Source organism: Corapipo altera, unplaced genomic scaffold (genome assembly GCF_003945725.1).
Source record: "Corapipo altera isolate COAL_440 unplaced genomic scaffold, ASM394572v1 119, whole genome shotgun sequence".
Lineage (NCBI taxonomy): Eukaryota > Metazoa > Chordata > Aves > Passeriformes > Pipridae > Corapipo > Corapipo altera.
Genome location: NW_020884985.1, coordinates 206594 through 231047, shown reverse-complemented (window position 1 = coordinate 231047; position 24454 = coordinate 206594). Strand labels below are relative to the sequence as shown.

The following is a 24454-nucleotide window of genomic DNA, read 5'->3' as shown; positions in this document are numbered from 1 at the left end:
AAGAAAACTCTTACAAAAATTAAGTTTGAACATTGATATAGCAATTATATTTGAATAAAATTAATTTTTGTAAAGGAGAAAAATAATTTCATCAAATTTCTGTGTAATTTCTTGGCAAACTAAATCACTGATATTAGAATGTATGACAGTTTTGTCCGTGGATGATAAAGCATCTGTTATACTGAAGCTCTGTTAAGAATATAATGCAATTAGAAAATTCAAGTTACAATTGCAATATGTCTTTATGAGATTTGGTCTCTTCTGAATTGGGATATACACACTCCTGTTTTCATGAGAATGGGACAATTATTTTCCAATTAACTTGGGTGTTTTGCATAACATTGTAATTATTTTAGGCAATGATACTGGTAGATTAATGACATTTTTGGAAATAACATGCGTAAGCAAGAGAAAAACTATATAGCAGCTCCCAGTAGTATCATAGAAAGCACTTTCATGTACATAATAAAGTCCTCTGCTGTTAAGACTTCAGAATCCAGAAGTAATAAAATGTATTTTTGCTGAAAATGATCAAATTGACTTTCCATACCTGCAGTTTTTATTTCATGCATTTTCAAGATGTGCTTTGTACCTTTATTCTGTTAACTTCAAAATTGAAATGATGTAGCTGTTACTGTGTTCTATAGAAAGGGGGTAGCTACATGCTACCCTTTTTTAATGACAGATCTATTAATGGAGAAAATCATCAGCAATTTTAAGTCAGTACAGGCCTGGTGAAACTGCTAGAGCAGTATTGGTGTACAAGAAAAAAAGTGTTTACCAAATCCATACATGGTATAGCACTTTTTTGCACTGTATTTTTTCTAGTTCACATTATTTGTAACCTGATATTCTGATATGAGCAACCTGAGGATCTATTTTTTCTCATATTCAGCAGCAGAATCCTCAGTTACATGTCAGTCATAGTCATTCTTATTGGCTTGGTTAAATATGTTACATAGTATAAAGCATTCTTAAAATCATAGAGTGTTTTAAAGCTGTTTAAATCCTCTCTGAATGTAAATATGTGTCTGCTCTGGAGTGACACTCACTTACAACTCCATGTAATTTGGATTTAGTTCACAAAGGCATAAGGATTAGCCTGGATGAAGTCATCAGGAGGTGCTGATATTTGTCAGTATTAGGCTAAGAAAAATATGTGTAGGAGAATAGAGGTCTCTATTTTGCTTTTTGGAAGCCCCATTGCAAAGAAACCTTTAGCAGTTTCAGCAAACCTGTACTTTGATAGCATAAACATGACAAAATCTTGTTTGGGCCTCAGTCAGCCTGGGTTTTTGTGGGTTTTTTTTTTTTTTTGGTTGCATTGATCCTCTCTGATGGGACATTGTTAATGAGAGCAATTGGCTAATCCATAGGGTGTACAGATTTTTCTAAAAAAGGCTGCAGTCGTAGGCAGGTGAGAATTGCTTCTTGACTCCCAGAAGTGGAACCAAATGGATGAGACCACGTGAACTGATGCAGTGAAACCTCTCCCCCATCCTCAGGAAGTCAATTGCCAGTGACTCAGATCTGGGATCAAATTAGTGCAATGAGAGAAATTACTATATGTGAGCTATTCGTGTAACTTTGTATAAGTCATCTTACCTTCCATTTCTTCTTCAGAGATTCTTTTTATTTAGGCTTTTTCTCTGTGGTCTGTTAATGATTCATTTCCACCTGAGTTCTTAAACCATCCTGTCTATTGCTCACTTGTCTGGAGTGAATATTGTTAGTAATCTCACAGTGCCCAAAAGTGTGATGATGATTGTTGGATGATTTTTTCCTTCACTGGATATATTCTTGGTTAGATGTTGACAGAACATATGCACTAGAGGAAGAAACAGAAGATTATAGGAGACAATGATAAATGTGCCTGACTAATTTAGTTTCTTGCTTGCATACTGCAGGAGGTCTTAATTCAGAGGCTTTGTGTGGATATTTGTTTTGTTTGGATAATACAGTTCTTTGTCTTACACAAATTTGAAATGAAAAGTTCATGGTCTTGAGTTAAATAGGATATTAATACAACTTCCAAACACCTACCAGGAAGGGTTTCAGAACCACATTCAGAACCAAAACTGGTGTTAACGATGTTTGTGTTGCAGTGTGGTAATGTTAACTGGTACCATATCCTCCAGAGTGGTGTTTTAAAACCTGTCTAGTTCTGGAGACAGGCCACTTTGGGATCATCTGCTGGGTTACCTCTGCCATACAGGATGACCAGTTATTGAAACTAGGTCTGGCAAGGCAGATATGGCAAGCTGTAGGGTCTCCTTGCTCATGCATCATTGTTTGGAGCAGTGTCCTTTATTTTGTGCAGAGTAAAGTAAATTTTCCTTGTCTAGTAAATGTTTCAGTACTAACTGTGTTCATCTAATACTGGCTTAAACAGTGGATGTTTACTAGTGACTTAAATGCCAAGAATTAAAATATCTTTTTTGCTCCACAAATATTGGTACTTAAAAGTTGATCTTTTCCACTCTTTTTCTTCAGTGCTCCGATGCCTTATCTAATTGGTGTCCATTTAAGCTTAATAGAGGTAAGTTCACTGAATGCTTCAGTGTACTGGTAAGCATGAGGTGTGTGTATCATAAATGATAATTTTGATGGAAAAGCTTCAGAAAAAGTCCCTCTATTTTAGCATACAGAATTACAAAATTCAAGCTTCAGATGTTTTACTAGGTAAAAAATGTCTCTCTTTGAAATTTTACTTTTGAAGTGTTTTATGGAGACGTGTAAACTCTACATCATGATTTGTCTCTCTGTCTGTTAAAGCTCAGTGATAGCTATTTTCCTGCCTTTTTAGTGGTTCAACAACAGATTTGCCCAATAATGAGAAAACTTACAATTTATTTTGGGGTCACCATCAGTCAGATTTCAGCATTAGTGCGATTTCCCAGATAATTTATGTTCCTGACCCTCTGAACATTTGAGTCAAACCTCTATCCCATAACATTCATAACTATTAATTTAGAAATTAGTATTTTTTGCCAAAAAACAAGTGGTAGCCTTTTCAGATTTGAACATAGAGCTCACCTGATTGGTAAGTAATAGCTGAATGATAAATATTTTTGACTTTTTCCATAACCATTTGATGACACCATTAAACCTGCATGTGTCACCTGAATATCGTGCAGAGTAGATAATTGATTGGGGAACATTGTTTGATTTACACTTCTGCTAAAGCAGTTTCTAAGCATCAATTCACATTTGCTAATCTGATGAGCTGGGTTCTCCCCACGTCTGAGCCACCAGCACTTTTGTGTTCCCAAAAAAGGGCCTTCTATCATCTACACTTCTTAACTCTGGTCACAGCCTTCCATACTCTCACATCAGATTCATATGACCTGCATGCATTGATTGTAATATCTTGACTACGATGTTTTTTTCTTATTCAATCAGAAAATAATGGAACAGAAAGGTTAGCTCTGAAAAAGAATTCACTCAATTCCTTCTGGAATTATTTCCTGGACTGCATTATTATGTATTATTGTGGGACCATATAGAAAAGAGTTCTATCCCCTTTTTCCTGAAAGGAACAAATTGTTTAGTTCTTAGATGGTAGCCAAGTACGGTGATGAAAGAGGGTTTCATTCATTTGTCTATAATACTGGTAGACATCACATGCCTGGGACTTAGATAAATCTGCAAATAATTACTTCATTTTTTTCTAGTTTTCATCTGATTATACAATTAACATCCTATCTGATTTTCACAGAGATGAGAGAATTAAATGTTGTCATAAGATATGTATAGTTCCAATATATTTAACTGTGTTCTGTGTAAATCTTGGTTTTCAAGAATTCATTTCTTGAATATGTTTGTATTTCAGAGATTATTAATATAATCTTAGTGTTTGAAGAATAGGAAATGTTTTTAAAAGCTACTCTGAATGCTGCATCTAATTCACAAATCCTACTTCTGAAATTCCAACCGTTGTTTTTGCCATTATTGCCCTTCATAAAATCATCATTTGTAATCTAGTACATTGTAATAAAATGTATTTCAGGGGGATGCCACAGTAAATTGCTTTTCCATTATTTTTTTTCTTCTTAACAGAGAGTAAAAAGTAGATCACTGGAGGATGTGGTTTTGCTAAATGTTGACACAAACACTCTAGAAACCCCTTTTAATGACCTGAACAACCTACCTGGTGAAGTGGTGAGTCTTAGATATTTCATTCTTTCTTTCTTATATAGGTGCTTGAATTACTAGTAGTTATTTTTCCCTCATTTTGCTAACTGCTATAAAAAGAATAAGGGGGTGAAAAGCACCAAGTGTAGACCCCTACATTTGAGATTTTTACCTTTTTGACAGTTGCAGAGATGTTGAATGGAACATCATATTCCTTATTGTAGAAGTAGGATCATAATTATAAAGACGGCTGCATTCATTAGGCATGGCTGCTTTAAACGCAAGAGCCTCTTCATCTCATCTTAATCATTATATTACAAAGTAGGCATTTCTGTCTGCCTAGTGGCATGTCTTGCAAAAGAACGAGAGAGTTTTTGAAGGCAAAAAGAAGAAGGGGGCCAATTATCGGCTTCTGCTTCTCTGCCACCTGCCAGCGCTTTCCTTTTAATTAATGATCTGATGGCACTGGTCAATATAATAAGAAATGCTTGTACAGTTGGGGTCAGAAAATTCAGGCTTTGATCTTCTTCAACTTTCTGAAACATTTATTTGTTTTCTCTAAATTATTTCAGTTTTATTTTAATCTCTTCTATCCTGCTGAGGGCTGCATGAATGAAAACCTATACTGTTTGTCATTTGCTTTGGCAGAGCAAAGACTGCTTACTTAGAATTCTATTTGTAAATTAAACTGCAAACCCAGTTTGTCATAAAAGACATCTGATCCTTTTGAAATGACGAAAGCTGTCTTTTGTCTGTAAAGGATGATAAATTAAGTGCCAGTTCTTTCTGGACTTTGATCTTGCAGAGGGTACCCCCCCTGCTTTTTTTTTTTTTTTTTTTATTGCCTATAGGGGAACATACTCTGTATATCACTTTAAATAGCCACAAAATTCACTTATCTTGCTTTTCCCAACAGAACTCTAAAAGAATATGTGTGAAACCGCTGTTTTCATTATTTAGTCATAGATGCTCCAGCTATCACAAATAGTTGCCAAGATAAAGAAAGAGTTTTATATCAAAATGTGAAATCAGAGAGTTAAATTTTCTGAAATTTTAAATCATAAAAAACCCCCCATGTTCTAATCAGAATAAGGTGCTATAGTGACACACCGTGTCTTTTGTTATTGTTGATAATTTGTATATATTTGGTACAGTAGAAATCAAACTCTTGATGATTATATTCATAACAGTTCCTTTTGGTTTTAATGATGTTAAAATCTAGACTTTTTATAGATCATTGCAACAGTCTTTGGACTCAGTAAGAGACTATAAAAATTGTTGTGATGCGTTGTGATTTACGTTAGTGTATGGAAAAGTATATAAGTGCACACCTCTATATACAATAATTTTTACTGTATTCTATCATTCAAGAGTATTACAAGTTAAGAAAAAAATGAGTCATTTTCTGGTGTGTCAGTAACTTTAACTGACCTTGCATTCAGTGAATAAGGTTGAGGCTATAAGGCCATAAAGGTCCATACCTCTTCCCAAATAATAGCTAGATATGGAATTGAGAATTTGGCATCATATTCCATGAAATACTGGAGTTGTAGCTGGAGGTCCTTCAAAATGTCAAAATGTATATTTGTGCAATAAGAGGCACTGCTCATGTATTTTACAGGTGCATATCAAAATGATCTCTAAATAAGTAGGCCAGCATGAAGAAAATAGGGATACAGATGTTCATACTTCTAGAAGTATATTCTCTCCCAGAATATATGCATATTATTATTATAAATATTAATGTAGATTATACAACTCTACAGACTATAGAGTAAACTTAAAATACTTTGTTCTATATCTCATATAAAACAAAACAGAACAGCTATGTTCTTTGAAAAATATACTTGCAGAATTTGAGGATTTTATATTGAAGCTTTTAATTTGAATAATCCCATCTCTTACTCCACTTCAATCTGTAAAGCACTTTAATTAAAACAATTTAATGGAATCCATATAAAATTATAGTTGGAAAACCTGGAAACAAAAAGCAGAGACAAAAGGCACAAGTCTGTGTTTGGCTCTTAAGATTACAAAATGCTTGTCTTTCTTCTGCATTCATGAGGGGCAGTGCAGCTGCTAACATCCTGGGTAAAAAGTGTAAGACACAGGAGTGTAGAGTCAAATTAATAAGTTAGAATTAAAACATTAAAGCTAATGTCAGAGATATATATGCGAAGCATTTTAACTTATATAGACAAACGTCATAAGTGTACATACAAAAGCAGTGAAACTTTTGATGAAAAAGATGTAATGAATACCTCTGAAGAACGTTAAGTAGAATGAAGAACTGAAAATGTGATAGAAGCTGTAGTCTTACTATCCCTTTCAGAAATCGATTCCAGGTTGCTTAACAGCCTAACAAAAGAAATGCAGTATTTTCAGAGTTTTCTAGAACTGTTTCTTGTGTTCAAAGGAAAAAGAGTAATTATTTTCTGATCAATAAACCTGATGATGTCCTCACAGCATAGCTGTTTAATAGTTTAGCCACCTATAAGTAATATGTCTACTAAAATGCTCTGGTTGTGAATTTTTTCATGATAAATTTAAGATTGAAAGAAACATTATTATATGACATTGTCTAATAAACTATATAATAAATTAACTGAGATTTAAAGGCATTTTTAAATCATTCACTTAAGCATTTAAATTATAGTTACAGGCTAGATGACTTTCTATGCATGTGAACTCTATTATTCTGTCAGACTGACCAGTGGTCTTGACTGTGCAAAGGTCAGTGGTCACAGTTGTCCTGAATTACCAGTCCTTTTTTCATGAGGACCCTCTGCTGCGTTGCATGCTGTAATCTTCTTAATGGCTTCATTCCAATATTCACACATAATATTTTAGATTTATTGACTGTTAGAAATACTACCATGCCAGTAGCAGTTCCGCTACTCCTAAGGTATTTAAAATTGGAAGAATAAATCAGGGCAAGACTTTCAGGAATCCTTTGTTTTCTTAGAGGGGGGAAAGCCCCTCTTTTTCCTCTCGTCTGACAAGAATGCTTGTTTTTAAATTTCATCGTTTCGCTGTGAATTTGTCTATTATTTTTTAATTTTAAAAAAATGAAAATAAGTAGCTACTTCTGTGGGAGTAAATTTCCTAATACAAGAATACTGAGATCACCACTTCAATAATTTGTTGGCAAAAGAACATTTGTTGCCATAGACTGAAATTTATAAACTTTGGGCTTGATCCTGCAATACCTGCTTGCAGTTAACTCTGACAAAAAGACTGTTCCTTTGCTCAAATTCCAAAACAGCTTGGAGGATTGACAGCATTAGTTTTAGCAACCAAGTCTTACTGTCTTAGAATCATAAACTGAGCAGAACCTTTTTAAATATCATCTTCAGAAAACAATAGACTTTATAGGTTTTTAGCTTCTTCTGCGGTTGTTAAATGTTGTCAACTGTAAAAGCTACAGGGCTGTTGAAAGATGCACAGTCTTTGTGGTGTGTAGTGCGTACACACTGTGATGCAATACAGAATCTAAACTGAGGTTTAGAGTTTTAAGTTTGAGATTCCTAAAGTCAGAGGATTTTAACACCATAAATTGGGCATATGAACATTACTGTTCTAAGAGTAGCATTTGAGAAATAGGCTGTATTTCATGTAGCAAACTGGTTACTTTATAAAGCAATTACTGGGAGTGCAAATTATTTCTGAAAATATGATGATTAATGGTATTTTAAAGAAATTAAGGTCACTGTATAATAGTGCAACTAAAAATATTTTTGGAAAAATGTAAATAGCATAATTTATGGTGTTACTTCCATCAGAAAATAGCCAAAAATATTACTAATATATTTTAGAATCTCAGAGGAGTCAGCAGTGTTTGCAGTGTTATGAGGCAACTGTTTATTGTGAACAAATTCTTAGAGCTGCAATTCTGTTCAGCCTTGATATAGCCTTAGAAGCTAGAATGTGAGATTGAAAAGTACAACTGGTATTGAAAACATTTGTATTTAAGTGGTTGTTTTCATCTAAATAAATGTGTGATTAAATGCTGGAGGGCTCTCTGAAATGCCTAAATCCTGTGTGTGTAGATAGTATCAAATATATAGAAGCCCTTTCATTAGCAATACTGATTTAGATAATATGAGATTCTAGTTTGTGTTAAGATTTCTGTTTTGTTCTTCTTCTCTACCATCTCTCACTTTCTTGCTGTTGAGAGTGGGCTGACTTTTATAGTGGTGTCATCTCATAGGGAACATCAAAAAATAGTTTAAAACATAACAACTGTTGCTGACACCAGAGAAGTATACCTGGATGTGTTTTTTTCAGAGACCTGGTGGTCTTTGGGAACTCTAGTGCATGGTTCTGTATTTCTCAGACAACAAACATTTTTAATACTTCAATATGTGCTTAAATTTATATGTGTGCTTAAGTTTTTGCAGAAATAAAGATTTTGATTAATAGTTATGTGATATTATTAACCTTTTAATCTTATGTAATTCTTCTATTCATGTGGTTATTGAAGAGATATTAGTCATGGTTTCTTTCTTTCTGAGATAGTTCTATTTTAGGAATCTTAGAAAGGACATATGGTGACCATTTAAATAAATGATGCTTTTTGTTTTAATGACCAACACAAGATGTTTCTACATTTTAGATACACTTAATTACATATCAATCTCATTACTTTCTATATCTCTGAAAAGCTATTCTGTTGATTTAAACTCAGATTGCTCTTCATTGGCAGTGTTCAGTAGTCCAGTGAAGTCACCTTCCGATGAGAAGCTGTTGCTAGGATAAGATAAAAACAGTTTGCTTCTATTGTAAATTAATAATACCTTTTCTGAAGCAGATCTCTAGTGTCTTCCAGAAATAAATTTTAACAGCATTCTAACTCCTGTGGTTTGTTTATTTGCATTTCTTTATTTTTAAACTTTGTAAAAGGCTATTTCTGCTTAAGATGTGCAAAGAAGGGGAGAAAAAAGACATTCTTAATCATAGAGACGTAAATGGATTAAAATATATATGAGGAAAAGATTTTGATACAGATACAGCTGCTTGCTGTTTTTTGGCTTCGTGCCAGAATTTTGTAATTTTTTTTTAAATTTTAAATGCTATTAATAATGTCGCCAAAAGGGGTCTCACAATTCTTTGGTTTGAGGTGCATGGATCTAAGCAATCACAATCCTACTGTGCACCAAGTCCTCCAAGTAGTTCAGAGCACCCAGTCTCTTATCTATACCTGCTATGTTTACTGTAATAACTACTTTATCATTCTATCTTTGATTAAATGGAACTGGGAGAATTTGACATTAACCTGCCCAAATGCGCAGCTCGGCTGATGGGTGGGATGAGCACTGGGAAGCACTGTCTCTCTGCTTGCATGTTGCTGACCTCAGCCTGAAGGAAACCAAGGCAGGTCCCAGGGGCACTTCAAGCATGCTGCAGCCAGGGTTCCAGTCAGAGCAACTGGGAAATCAGGATTGTGGCTCACATTATCTCTGCAGGCTTTTTCTTAAGAGCACTGTGCTCCTGGTTTTTCTGCAGAATGATCTCATGGAGCTCTTCTTGCCTTTAAGCATTGCCTCCTGAGAGAAGCAGGAATTGGAGGAGCTTTCTTTGAACTCCAGCATAGCCTTTCTGGGGCTTGAACTCCCTCCAGAATGGCAGCACAAAAGTGTGCATCTGCCTGGAGAACCCACCTCCAAGCTGCCAACCTATTGGGATGTTCTTAATATTGCTAAATAATACCATACCAGTATGGCAGAGAAGCGGGAGATTTGTTTTTTCTATTGTTCTTTTTAACATGTTTTTGCCAAAAGCATCCTATTAATCAAACTGAAGGTAGGGTGCATAGGGCTTGCCAGAACTGAGAAAATTAGACAGTACCATTTTCCTTCACATTCTCCACTTTGTCATGTAATGCCTCTACTCTTCATCATCTTTACCTCCTTTCTTCTTTTACCCTCTCTTATCATCTGCCATAATTTCCCTAAACTCACAAGGTATGATTTAAAAGAATGTAGATTTAAAAGAATGTAGAGAATTTTCTACCTTTTCCTTCCTTTATATTTAGAAGATGTGTTGCTTGTCATAAAAGAGACAAAATTTTAACGTTGACAGTTCTTTTTTTGACCTCTTGTTACTGCTTTTATTTTAGCCAAACTAAGCTAACATCAATGGGCAAATTTTCCTTTACCCAGGATGTATGGATTTATTTTCCCCAGAGCGAAATAAACCTTATTTTTAATAACTATAGAATAATCATAGAGTACAGAACCAAAAAGAAAATACTCACAAAACCAAGACATGCATTTATTTCTTCAACCTTGAACTTCTTAACTGGTTTTTGTACTCAGACTTGTACTTTTTTTTTTTTCCTTTTGAGTTGTAAGGAAAAAACGTAAATGAACCTTGGTGTATGCTTTCCATGGGCTAAACGAATCAGGCTCTAAACTTTTATCTAGATCTGTGGAGCTTGGATATAAATTGAAAAGATCACAGCTATGGGGAAAAGACCTATACTGTAAAGGCCTTTCTGCATAGATTATGAACATCGTAACTCAATAATTTTTTTTTTCAAAACTATAGTTATAATTGGACCCAATGGGGGACTCTCCCTTTGATCAGATCACAGTAACTGTGACTTTACACTGGAAAATGTCACTACTGTGAAGGTTTATCACCTGTAGAGCCGGTCTTTTCTCTGATGCCATGTTCAGTTCTCATTAGCATTATTCAAAGTTTAGTTGTTAATTAGGTTGACACTTCAATTACAATCATCATCTACAAGAGCAGTCAGGACTGCTTGCATAAAGAAACAAAAAGATACTCATTCTTTCGTATATTTCCAAAAGAATGAAAGCTGTTTTGGTGATAAGTTTGTATTTATAATGTTCTGTTTAAAGAGTAACTCTGAAGGTTACTTTGTTTAGGGACTTATATAATGCTCTGTTGGGTGTATTGTAATACAACTTATATAGAAACATGTATTCTACATAATTGGGGTTGACTTATATCACCAGGTGTCCCTCATGATGGAAATAAGGAGAGTATAGACTACTTGTGGGTGTAATTCCACGTATCTTTCAGGAATACTTCAACAATTCCAGAATTATGTGATTTTCCTCCAAAGTGTGTCCAAGTAAGGATGATCTAAATTAAAATGTCCCTTTTTTTCTCTAATTCTGTATAATCAGTGGTTGTCATTTGCCAATTAAAAAAAGACAGACCTCCTTAAAAAAAAGTGAACCACTATAATAAGAACGTTTGGGGTTTTTTTCCTTTTCAAGTAAATGCACCTTCTAATTATTGTTCTTATTTTTTTTTCCTTTTCACATGTTTTATGTTTGAGGACAATTCTAAAGGCATCATAGCACTGAATTTACACAAAATTTTCTCAACTGTTTGACAGGGGTAGCAGGTACTCCCATGGTGCATGAGAAATGATGTAAGATAGTAATTTGACTTGAGAGATATTCCCTGAAACTGGGTAGTAAGGGAACATTAAGGGTCCTTAAAAATAAACCTTCATAGCATAAATAGAACATATCCAACTGTCTTCATTCGAACAAGTAAGTACATGTTTTGATGAAAAAAAATCTGCAGAAAAGTGGCTCACATGAATTTTACTGTAAAATAATTAAGCTTATTTATGTCAAGAGGCCTTGGAAAAAAAAAAAAAAAAGAGAGCATAAACCAATTTGCGTTAGCACTCTACCATCATCCCCTGCTTTCATTTCAATTAACAGACCAGCAGGTGCTCTTTGCAGTTAAAAAGATAAGCTATCAAGGAGGAGGATGAATTTTTGGCTGACCTGTAGACACCATGGTTTGCCTGCTGATTGGGTTCATACCTCGCTGTACCAATTTCTGAGGTGTTAATTTAACTGTTCCACTCTGTCATGCAGGTCTCGGCCTTGAAAAATAAACTGAAAAAGCAGTCCACAGCTACGGGCGATGGAGTAGCCAAGGCCTTTCTTCGGGCACAGGCAGCACTGTTTGGATCCTACAGAGATGCACTAAGATACAGACCAGTAAGATGGCTTCATTATTACTTTTTTCCTTTAATTTGTAAGAGCATGGAAAATATGAAATGTTTTATCCTAGTCTGAAACAGCCTGTTTTAAATCTTACCCTATGCTAAGGATACATTGACAGTTTAAAAGACATAAAAGACACTACCATCTCCTGACAAGGAGTTGTACTGAAGAATAAATAGTCATCCAAAGACAACTATTCTCTAATTTGTTTCAGTTTTGTAACTTATTTAGTATAAAATGAGATTGTATTCATGAAACTGCTTACACACAGCTCACCTGATTTAATGTGGTGAAGAACTGAAGAGACTGTGCCTTTCAAACTCTTATCATTTTTCACTGTACCAGTCCAGAGACTTTGCTGTGTTTGAGGCCAGAATCTTATTTCCTAGTAAACACCAGATACGAGTCAAACATGCATTTCTCATATTATAGATTTGTCTTGATTACTCTTAGAATTTAGGAGAAATGAAAACTCATTTCATCCCATCAGAACTTTTTTCCGATGTTTTGCTGGTACTCAGTCAATTAATGTGTTATGGACTTTCATCATTTCTGGTTTATGAGGATGGCACATATTGAACCTTTTGGAGATAAAATAATTTACCAGAAAAAACCTTAGCGATTTGTTTTGTCTATCACTCCAGATTGTTTTCCTATGATACTTGCAAACTGCTGATAGTAGTTCCATTTGATAAAATACACTGAGATGACATTGGCTAAATTGGATTCCATGGCTACAATGTTTGTTTATCTGATGAATTCAGGTAAATATGGAGATTTGATAGAAGAAAATTATCCCCACTTGAGAAGTCAAGTTTGTATAGCTGGTGGATGTTTGTTTGGGGGTAAGGAGCACGATGCATTCTGTTGTTGGGTAAGGAACTATGTGGTTTTCCTTGATGGAAAAGGTCTCCAGATGAGCCTTTTACTGGAGACAACATTAAAATACAGTATGGCACAGTCCTCCTGCTACCCAAACGATTCTCTTACAGGTGGTCTTTTTTGCCAAGAGCATTTTGCACACGAGGCGTCTGTGCCACTGATGGATGGCCTCTGTTACTGAGATGGAAAGTAACCCCTTCAGAAGTGAAGTGTGTTCAAGGGTTTAGTTCAGGTGTTTGTGTTTGGCAGTTTTCATATGATATGGAAAGCCAGTCTGCATAGCATATTGAAATGGCTGCACCTGTTCTAAAAAATTGCTGGATTTCAACACTTTCCTTACTTGTTTCAGTAGAATAAATAATTTCAGCAAAACAGATAGTGTGGCATTACGTGGCCTTGCTCCAGGAGGGGTTCTCTGATTTGTTCTCTAGTCTAAAGGTGAGGACACTAGTCCATGTTGGCTCATGGCAGCCTGCATGTAAGAGCAGTAAGAGCTGTTAAGTCAAAAAATGTCTTAATCTGCATTCAATACATGTGAACAGAGTGATGTCAGTCTGGTTGATGTCCTTAGCTCTGTTCTGACCGGGAATAAGCTTCAGTCAGTCCATTGTTTTGGTAACTGTTGAACTGAATGTACAAGTTCTTTAGCATCTTGGTTTGTATCTCTGTTGAAATGAGCTCTCCTTTAACTGATTTCCATTTTATTCAGTTTAGCAGTTGGCATATCTGAGATATCTACATTTGTACTGCATTGGAAGTACTGCACTATGCCTCATTTGACTGACAGACATTTGTCAAAGTGACCTTTGAAGTCTTTCTGCATTGTTTTCTTTTGCAGATTTATCTTTTTTTGGCTCCACTGATTGCATATAAGACAAGATATTTATGAAACCATTGTGACCTGATTATTTTTTTTAAAGACAAGTTATTTCAGAGTATCTTAGTAGGCAGAAGTCTGCTGGCAAATACTAGCCTATCCTGGATTGATATAAACTTGTCCAAAGACAAAGCATATTTAAAAACAAATAAGAAAAGTGTAATGTTTATTTTGTACTGTGTTCACATTATCTTAACTAAATTAGGATTTCACAGTTTTTATTCTGAAAGAAAATTTGAATTAGTAGATTTGGATTAGTAGAAACTAAGAGGAGTTTTCTCATGATTGTTCAACTCATTCCACATTTGCCTTTTGCCTTGTGGATTGGGAAGCTCAAAAAATCAAATCACATCTGACTGTATTAGGACTATTTCAAGAGTCTCAAAACTCAAGTAGTATTCTTGGAGAAAATGGTAGGGACAATACTTAAAATGAAAATATTTTCTATATGGATTTGAAAACCTTTTGCTATAAATAAGCTTGTTGTATTTTCAAAATCAAGAACTGAGAGGTTTTAGGGGGGTTGCATTTTGAGGATTGCAAACATCCTGATGAAGAAGAAAATAGTGTATTTGGATAGTTATCGATTGCTGGAAAGGTGAAAAATACTTTCAAGTGAACTGTTTTCCTTGCAAATGTGTCCTGTATGATTTTTAACTTGAAACACGAAACAACTGTCATTAATATTCACTTTGAGTAAAGAACAGCTTTAATAGTGTCTGTACTCATCCAACACTTCTCTTCACTCCCAACGCTGTTCATCACACTGAACACTCATTCTGTGCAACTGTTTGTTTTCAGCACAGGACAGATTCTCCTCAGTGTAGCAATATGTCTTGAACAAACGTCTAGCAATTATTGAAAAAAATGATTGGTGAAAGGGAAAATGGGAATCTTCAGGGGTCTTGGAAGGAGTTCATGGGACTCTAAAAGACCATATGGAAAATCTGACTACTCTAATACAGACAGGAAATATGACATGTAATAGATAAAGGTGATAATATTATCGGTGTGTATTAAATGATAATAAAAAACTTAATCCAGTAAAAGTTTCCAAGAAAAGTAGAAATTGTTGGTTTTTTCTGATTTAATCATGATACTAAATTAATCTGTCAAATTGATATAACTGCCAAGAGTGTTTATTTAATATGAACATTTTACATTAGCAAATATTGCATAATAGGAGTGGATCTGCAGGGCAAAGCAGCCCAACTAGTGGGCTATAGTGTGCACAGTGTGCATTTCTGGCTCTGTTGGTGTTGAATGCTGAATACCTGTGACTAGCTGGAGCTCTGCTTTAGTTTAATCCAGGAGGAATCCACTTCGTGCATGGTAGGTGGGGATGATTGAAAAAATTGCTTCAATGTCATTATGACCAAAAAATAATCCAGAAAAAAAGTATTATCAGCGGAATGGTGAATTATAATGGTTTTGTTTTATATGGTCTCATTTACATAGAGAACTGCAATCAGTTTGGAGATTTTGGGTGAAATGCTCTGACAGGGGAATGTGCGTGGCCTGTTTGCAGGGGGATTTCCAGCAGTGGCAATGAGGCCATTGGAATTGTTTTGCCATAAGGAGCCCTGGAATACCGAAAGGCAAGCGGTCAGTGTGTTGTTATTCTCACCCAGCCAGCAGCTGCAGTGGGAGCCACTGTGCAACATCAGTGATCACAAACAGTTTTGATCACCAGAGTCCAACCCTGCTGAGGCATTTCAGTTAGCAGTGTTGTGGGATAAATGCTTTTTACATCATGTAAATTCATGTACAAATCCAAATTATGTTTGCTTTGGATGCTTACAGCTTGGTCTTGAACCTTTTGTTGCTCCTAATTTCTTTAGGTAGTTCAGCATTTGGGGATTTATCATGGATAATATTGCATATTTCATGTTTCAGAATTGCATGCATAGGTAGGACATAGACACAAATATGGCAGTTTGTGCAATTTGTGTAATGTTGTTGTCAGAATACGTGCAACATTGGGGTTTTCCTAACTATTTTGCTTTACATGTTCTTCCTTGCATGTACATGGGCAAACCTTGCTGATGAAAGACTAGTAAATTTTTTTCCATTAGTCATATGCAGTATTGTCAGGTAATAAAACAATATGTGATGTAAAGAATTCTTAAAAAGGCAATATTCACAATCCATGTCTAGAGAGGGAGAGGCAGATAATAGAATGAAGAAGTAGTTAAAAAATAGTGAACCTAAAAGTGTTCACCATGATAGAAATTAATTTTAACATCATCAGAAAAAATAAGCAGAAAAGTTGTATGATTCTAAGCAGCAAACATCTGAAGGAAATTCAGATGTGATATTTCATTTTTTATTGAAAAAATTGCAAGAAGAATACACTTCAAATGTACTTCAAATAAACACAGCTTATTACTTTATGACACTTGTATTAAAAGAAAACGAAAAATAAGGAACAGGAACTTATTTTCTGCCTTTGAAAAGTTGGCTTTTTTTCAAGAATTTTCTTACAAAAGATGAAGTCATTGAAAAAGATCACTTCTTTTGGGGAAAAAGTCCTTAAAGCTCTTGATGTTAAAACAAAAGAAATAAACCCAGAATAGATTTGTTTTAAGTTATGATGGTTGTAACATCACTCATCAGAAATTAAGAAATGAAGAGCAAAGGCTAATGGCTTGCTCTGAAATGCTCAGCAGTAGGAGTTCATGGTCTCATCATCACACCAGGGGGCCAAGCTAACTTCCATGTTGAAGATAGCACAACCTGTCAGACCTCACTTTAATTGAATGCTAACTGGAGTGCTTTGGGCCAATATTGGCACTGTTTTAAGTAGTGACATCAACTGTCCAACAGATGCCAAGTATTGCATTCAACATGCAATAAATCAAAATAATAAAATAAAATGTTATATTGGAAATAAAAATATTTTGAGATTCAGAATGCACCTGAATTACTTGAGAATGCATAAATAATGATTGATTGTAATTGAGTTTCAAAATGAAACCTTTTGAGGACAGGTGTCTCTTGAAATGACCATTGACTTGTTTACCTTTCTCCCAAGAGTGAAGTATAGAAAGTACAGCAGAGTACAGAAGCAAGAGTAATGACATGCCAGAAGATAGTTTGTGTATAAATCCAGAACCACCAGTGGAATAAAAAGCAGAGTTATGACTATTTATTATGACTTCCATAAGACTTCTATTTTACATGTTGGAAACCTTATTGTTTTATTTGTCTTAAGGACTGCAGTGGTCCTTTCTTGAATATAGATATTGTATTAATAGGAGTTGTTGTAGGGGATAATTGTGACTATAAGAAATATCAGCATATTTGAATAATTTTCTTTTTTAGCAGATTACAAAAACTTTACAAATTTGGGAGAAATTGGTTTGTAAATGGTAACTTCCTGAGTAGAATCATAGTGCATGCTCATTTATTCCTTGGCCTTTATCTCTGAATGTCATGAGAGCAGATGAAATTTCAACTTTGTACTTCCTTGATTTTAAACAGAGAAATTTTAATATCTAGACCAAAATGGTATTTAAAATTATGGTGTTTTTAAAAAATAAATTATAAAAACCCAACGAAGTTATGGCCATACCTACCTGCCCTATCTTCCTCATGTAATAAGCGAGAGCTGCCATATGAAATGATATTAATTGTTGCAATAGAACTAATAGTTGGCATGAGTCATCTCTTGCTAGAGCGATGCAATGTTGTCTCAAATAAAAAATTAAAATATTTGTACTTCTTGTTCAAGTTAAGTATCACTAGATTTAGAAAGCACAAACATACTTTCTAATCTAGGTTATTTTTCCTTTTAAAATGATCACACTGGTTTAGCTCAGTTTTCATGTTCCAGTGAGGTCTGTATAAATACCGTACTTAAAATGTGAATGTAGCTTAGAGCAAGAAATTCCTGCTGTGTGTGGCAAGCTATGAAAGGGAAAGAAAATTCTATAGCAACTGTTGTTAAAAGGACAGATATCATGTTTGGGCATAGATTGTTTGGTCTGAGTATTAGCTGTCTACTTTTCAGTATAGAGTCCCCACTGGGTTTTGATCGAACTTGTTTTGAAAGTACATTGTAGATCAATACGACAGGGGCCAGTTGATGGTCTGGTAGTTAAATAACAGTGAAGCATTCATCCAAACCTCAGTTTCTAAAGGTAGTCAACTGTATTTACAGAAACAAGAATGTCACAAGCTTTACATATGAAAGCATCTAGGGCTATTTTTGTTTATATTGATTCAATAATTTACTTGTTAAATAGCACTTCAAGAGGCTTTGTGTTTACAGTAATAATCTTGAAGATTTGTAAAAGTTTTATTCAGAAAACGTTTTTGCTGATCAGAGCCTTGAACAAATAAATAACTCAGAGTTGTGTTATTTAATTCAGTTTCATTAAAGTTAGCACAGATAGCCCAAGAAAACTTCTGTGTGGAATTGCTACAGGTTTCAACAGATTTTCTCATTAGGTAGGAGCTTTAAACCTACTCCAGTTTTTAAAGCAATCTCACAGTCAGCGGGTTCAAATAACAAGGGTGGTTTTTGGATGTGAACTCTTTAGAGAACTAAATACATTTTCAGGAAAGAAATAGCTTTGGTTGTTCTGTCTCTGAACTGTACTGATAAGGGAACAGATGCACCAATGCATGAGTGCTTACCAGGTATCTGAAGCATCCAGTGATTAAAGGAAAGTATTTGGGAAAACATTACACCCATGCACTAGAAATGTGTGTTGAACTACCATATCCTGGTGTTCTGTTAGATGACTTGGGCAGGAGAAATGCCATCAGAAAACTATCTGACTTCTCCCTCTTCCCTGGCTGATGTGAAAGGGAGAGCAAGCATGCTTGTTTTCTCTCCTGCTGGGAGACAACCTCTCCTTTTTACTCTTTCATCTTTCCCAGACAACTGGGGAAGTGGCAGTGGGAAGCAGGAGCTTAGTTTTTATTTTCCTGAATGATATATTATGAAAATATTTTTACTCTTTAGTCCTAAATTTAATGTTTTTTACTATGTCATGAACCATCATCTGGTCAGAGCTGCACTCCCACAAAGCCTCTATATTTCCAGAAATTGCTTCTTTGTGCAACAACACAATAAATATATATATATATATATATACATATATATGTATATATGTATATATAAGGAGTTGTTTTAATTTGCTGCCTTGAAATATTTGGGAAGAGCAACGGAACGGAGGAGAGAGTCTGCCCTCAGGAGCACTGTGTCTCGTACCACCATGTCTCACTGGAGACTATTCCATTTGTTTTGATGCACTTTGATTTGCTAAGTAGCTTGGAGTCATCTTCTTAAGACAAGAGTCTTTAGGAGCTCAAGAACAGCTAATGCAAAGTGGGTCAGGAAGGCACTGTTATTTAAAGTACCACGAACATTTCCAACTATTTTGCAGATCCAGCATGTCCTGCATGTGTACAGTGTTCACCAGTTATCTCAGGATAAGTAAGGGGAGTAACTTGGGTACTTCTCCTGGAAATTTGACTGACACAGTGCTGCATATTGTACTGGGGTGGGTTTCTATCAGAGCACTCCAGCTACCCTGTGACAGGGGAAAGGTTGTGCTGGGTTAAATTTAAGGCTTCCAGCTCTTCCAGGGAGAGATCTTTTATAAAATCAGAGGTTCCATAAAGAAATAAGGATGTAAAACTTAAAAACAAGTTAAATATGAACTTAAGTACTTTGCTGAGTAGGACTGGACCTCTTAAAAGAGAGACTCAAAAAGAGGGAAGTTTTTGATAGTATAAGAAAAGACTTTTAAAATGTCATCACAGTGTTTCTACTGCAGCATTTCTTTAGGTCACACTTGAACCATTTAGAAACCAAATGTAAGGTGTAAAGAACACTTGAAAATGATTTAGAGCTGCTCCACCAAACCCAGGTCACATGGAGAAAATGCTTTGTGATGTTCTGGAAGCACCAGAATGGTGGGGAAATTCGTGGAGTGACATGTGCCATCAGAGTTAAACAGGGTTAGGAGCACAAAGCTGTGGTGATCATGGGCATGAATAAATTTGTCTTTAAAGTGGCTTGCCAGTTAGAGCTGTTGTAAAGATCAGTATAGTGGCTGTCTTTGATCTTTCTTTTTTTGAATGGCTGAGGTATCTCTTATTCTGCTGTGGAACTGCGCTGCAGATGTATCTTTTGGGCAGTAAAATTTTCTGTGGTAGAATTAGATGTTGCATTTTGTTGAATTCCGAGTTTTGTCTTTGAGACCCTTGGTAGTTGTTTCTAACCTATTTTTTGTAAATCTGGGTTAGAGGCTTTTCGGCTTTTTGATGAAATCCATAACAAAATGAAGGGAATGCTCCTCAGGAATGTCCAGTGGTCTGTGTGTAGTGAAGATAGCAAATTTTAAATGAAATTAGGGAATAACATAGGAGTGAATTTGATTGTTTATAAATACTCTCATTAACATTTCTTATTTTTGAATGAGTGTTGTTTTCAGTAACCATTTTTTTTCCAACAAACACTGACTTTTCAATGAATACTTGTTTATCTCTTTCGTCATCCAAGTGGTTTGGTGCAGGATTTTTAGTGACTATAGGCTGTGCACTTTTCCCATGTGGGAAAATACATTTTACTGCATTAAGTGTTAATGTTCAAACTTTTTTTATAACAATGTTTCAAAAAGTTTGTAGCTTCTGTTTGTAGCTTTTTTTGTTGTCCTCTAGGTCTGTTTAGTTGCATGCACATTATCAAGACTTCTTGAAAGGGAATATTTGTATGTATCTATTAAGAAATAGATACATTTGTGATGGAGAATTTTATATAAATCAACATATATGTATACTCCACTTACCATCTAACTTTTTCTGTTTCAATTTTTTAGGGAGAGCCTATAACTTTCTGTGAGAATAGTTTTGTGAAACATCGTTCCAGTACAACTAAGCAGTTCTTGGAAACTGCTGTTAATCTTCAACTGTTTAAACAGGTATGAGAGGTTAAATGACCCATGTTTAATGATTTTATCTTAAAACATATCTATATTTAAATACATTTTCCTTTCTGTCAGGTTATAAAGCTCTGGCATGAGATATAAGTACAGATACTTTGTGTACAGTCATCACACTTCTGTTGTATTTTTAAATCTTCACTTATAGTTAAAAAGAGCAGTGATGAAACTGAACAAAATAATAACTCCAGGGTGCAGAGCCAGTGCAGCATCTCTTCAGAGCCAGTCAGAAACCCATCTAAACAGGAAAAACCATGGATCTCCCAGCTTGATGGTTGAACTTCATTTTCAGCTCTCTTGGCTCACAACCAAAGAGCTTAAACAACATAGTGCTTACTTAAATTGGACTTCAGTGGTGTTTTATTTAAAAACTGGATTCATACTGCAGTTGCAATTTTCTTTGCTAGGTTCTTTGAAGTATGCACATAGAGAATGTTACAAACCTTAGCCATAGGGGTGGCCTGAACATATTCTAGCTGATCTGTTAATGCAGATTTTGGATTAATAGGGAACAAGTTGTTGAATGTCTGGCACAGCATAGTTATAGTTTGATTACAGACTTTAAAATTATTTTTGTTCTTTGATTTTATTCTGTAAGTCCTTTTTTCTCTCTTTTCATCAGGAGATTGCATGGTCTTGCAATTGCATCAAAAGGGTGTTAAACTTACTACTAGATTATTAGAAAAATCAAGGAAAATATGAATGAAATAAGAAGGTTCATAAAAGTACATATTTGCCTGCAAATACCTGAAATGATTGATACACAGGAGTTCATGTTTAAATAATCTGGAGGACTTTTTTGAAGATATACTACCATGATAGATAAGGGAAATTCATTATATATAGAATCTTCTAATTTTCAAAAAAACATTTGGTGTTAATCAGAGGCTCATGTCTAAAGTAAAGATTTGTGCAAGGATATGATGCTTTGTAGAAGTCCTGTGAAAATATGTTTATAGAGTGGGGCTCATTCAGTTTTACTGCGGTGTATTATACAATAAACAATGTAAATAAAATTTTAAAATAAGAAATAAGAAATCTGAAACCTTTTGAAGTATGATTGATTGGGCTGAAATGGAAAGAAGTCACAGATTGAAGTGTTGTTTACATTTTGTGTATCTTGGTGAGATAAGGTAGCATGAAACTTTCTTAATAGAAAGGTGCTTACAAACAATGTTTCTAAACTGTTGTCATACTACTAGTACTAAAGCAAGATCTCCAGCTGTAAGAAATAGGTTTTATTCCACTGAAATGAATGGGCTTGTCAGTGTGGCTCTGTACTTACCTATTACATTTTAAAGTGTTCAATTAAACAGAATAAGTTTACAGTTTGTTTATAGCTTGTTTTAATTTTATTTCCACTAAAGGAAATAATATACTTTAGAGGATTAGGAAATAGTAACAATTTTGATGATGTGAATGATTTAATAGTGGTGGTAGTAGTAGTAGTAGAAAGTTTTTTTCATTCCTCTAGTTCTTATTGCAAAGGTTACTCCTACTTTTTCAGCTAATCCTCAACCCAGCTGCCTCTTCTCCAGTTTTTCCCACTGACAAATGAACTGTTTTCAAAGTTGTTTGTGTTCAGAGAGGCCAGACTGTATTTTATTCTGTTATGGAAGGTCTTTTAAGCAGAAAATAGTTCTTAGAGGCAGCCTTAAATCTAGACCAAGCAGAAAGTTGGTAGTTTAAATATACCTTTTTTACCATAACTGACAAGTGAGCTCTGTTTGTGCCACTTTATAGAATCCTTCCTCTGTCTTTTTTTCTTTGTAGGTTTTTAATCTTCTGTCTCCTACATTAAAACATGTTAATTCCTCTAATTTAACCACTCTTTGAAGTTTGGAAGTTGTAATATATTTTCACCAAAGTACCAGGAAATCTCTGTCAGAATAAATTGTGGGATTAATTCATTGTGTTACTCCCATTCAGATTATTGTCATGTTCAACATCATCTGTTTTTACTTTGTATTGCATTTTGATGTACTTTCTGTTTAGTGATATTAGCACATGCCAATCTTTTGTACCAAAATCATTACCTGACCTGTAAACGGAATCAGTCCCAGTGCTTACCTTTACCATGGCCACAGCTCATCTTGACACTTCTCCTGTCATTGCAAGCTCTTATCTCCTTCTTGGGGCAGTCCTCATCCAACCTAAAGTTCAGGTGTACTGTTCAGGTACTCTGCTTTTATTTCCTCTAACTAGTATTTTGAAATGCAAGAGTCTTTTCTGTGGTATAGATTAATTGCATTTCCTTTATCTAGGAAATTAATTGCCAAAGAGCCTGTGAGAATCAGTGTTTTGATAACTCATGTATTTTTCGTTTACTCATTTAGCATTTTTCTCCCCCAAAATCTATTTGTAAGCCTCATTAAGTTGTTAAGGGCAAACTGACAGATTAGCACTTATAAAAATTTTTGGTTTTTAAGTAATGGTACTGTTATTCTACACTTCAACTGTGCTTCCTTTACCTTGATAGATTCATAAAGTGAGATTAACTTCCAGATGTATGTGCTGGTTTTCTTAGCATCATGTAGCAGATTTGAAACTAGGGGGTTTTTGACTTGAGTTTTATTCCTCGAGTATTATAATGTTCATCTCTGTATCTTATTTTCATTACTCATATTCAGCATCTTAGTCTTTACTGAGTATTGAGACAGTATATTTTTGGCAGGGACAATGTCTGTATTGTCTTTCAGCCTCCAACCATTCTCTCAGACTTATAAATTAAAGAGTTAACTTTTATATCATGTTGATGACTTCACATGTTTTGGAAGTTGAATGGGCTGTTTATGTAACTCTGAAAGAGAGTAAACCAAACTGTTTATGGAAAACATACATTTTTCCAGGAATTTGTAGAAGTAATTAATGATAAATATGCTGAAATGGATCACAGCTATTAGGGGTGTGTGAGGTTCAATTTGCTACAATTTTCTGGCTTCAGTTTTGTAAAGCTGTCTTTTACCCTGAATAGATTTAATGTTAAAACCCTGGTTATCATTATTCTTAAACTATTAGGATATTTAATTATATATTTTTCTTAAAAAGAAAATAACTATTATTTATGTATTAAATATTCTTATTTCCTGATTAAATATGCTGCATTTGACAATTTTTCCTGAATTACCTGGCCCAGATTTTTCAAGAGAGTATGGGTTTGAAAAATGGAAGGAGAAAGATATAAATTTTATGTGTAATTCCACATGCTATTCTTTTCATGTAGCAGTTTAAGGGCAACCATTAACAGTAAATTACTCAAAAGTAATAACTACTACTACCACTACTAATACTTATAATTTCCTTTAAATAATGTCTCCAATATCTTTTTGCTAACAGTTCTCTTTGTCAGTATTTACATTAAATACTCAAATTCAGTCAGTGTTCCAGTCTTCTGTTGATAGGATTTTACCAAATGATGAGTATGTCCATAAATCTTGCACTAGTTTATAGTATGGAATGAATTCATAACTTTCCCCAAAGAGATAATGTGGTACAGTTCAAAGGCTGAGATGGAGAGGGGGTGTCATTGTTTGTGGTTTTTTTTTTTTTCCACAGCAGTAGCTAAAGGTGCTCTTATCTCTTTTTCTTACTGTGAAATAATCCAG

At 34.7% G+C, this 24454-nt stretch overlaps 1 protein-coding gene across 3 annotated transcripts in view; it reads left to right on the top strand.

The window, feature by feature from the left end:
* The window catches only part of DENND1B (DENN domain containing 1B), a 157429-nt gene that overhangs the window by 101382 nt on the left and 31593 nt on the right, over nucleotides 1-24454 (top strand). For all 3 annotated transcript variants that reach the window (XM_027666103.1, XM_027666102.1, XM_027666104.1), the window contains 4 exons: nucleotides 2494-2539; nucleotides 4060-4161; nucleotides 12003-12128; nucleotides 20727-20828. In XM_027666103.1, coding sequence (XP_027521904.1) covers nucleotides 2494-2539; nucleotides 4060-4161; nucleotides 12003-12128; nucleotides 20727-20828 — 376 coding nt within the window. The remainder of the gene's footprint in view (nucleotides 1-2493; nucleotides 2540-4059; nucleotides 4162-12002; nucleotides 12129-20726; nucleotides 20829-24454) is intronic.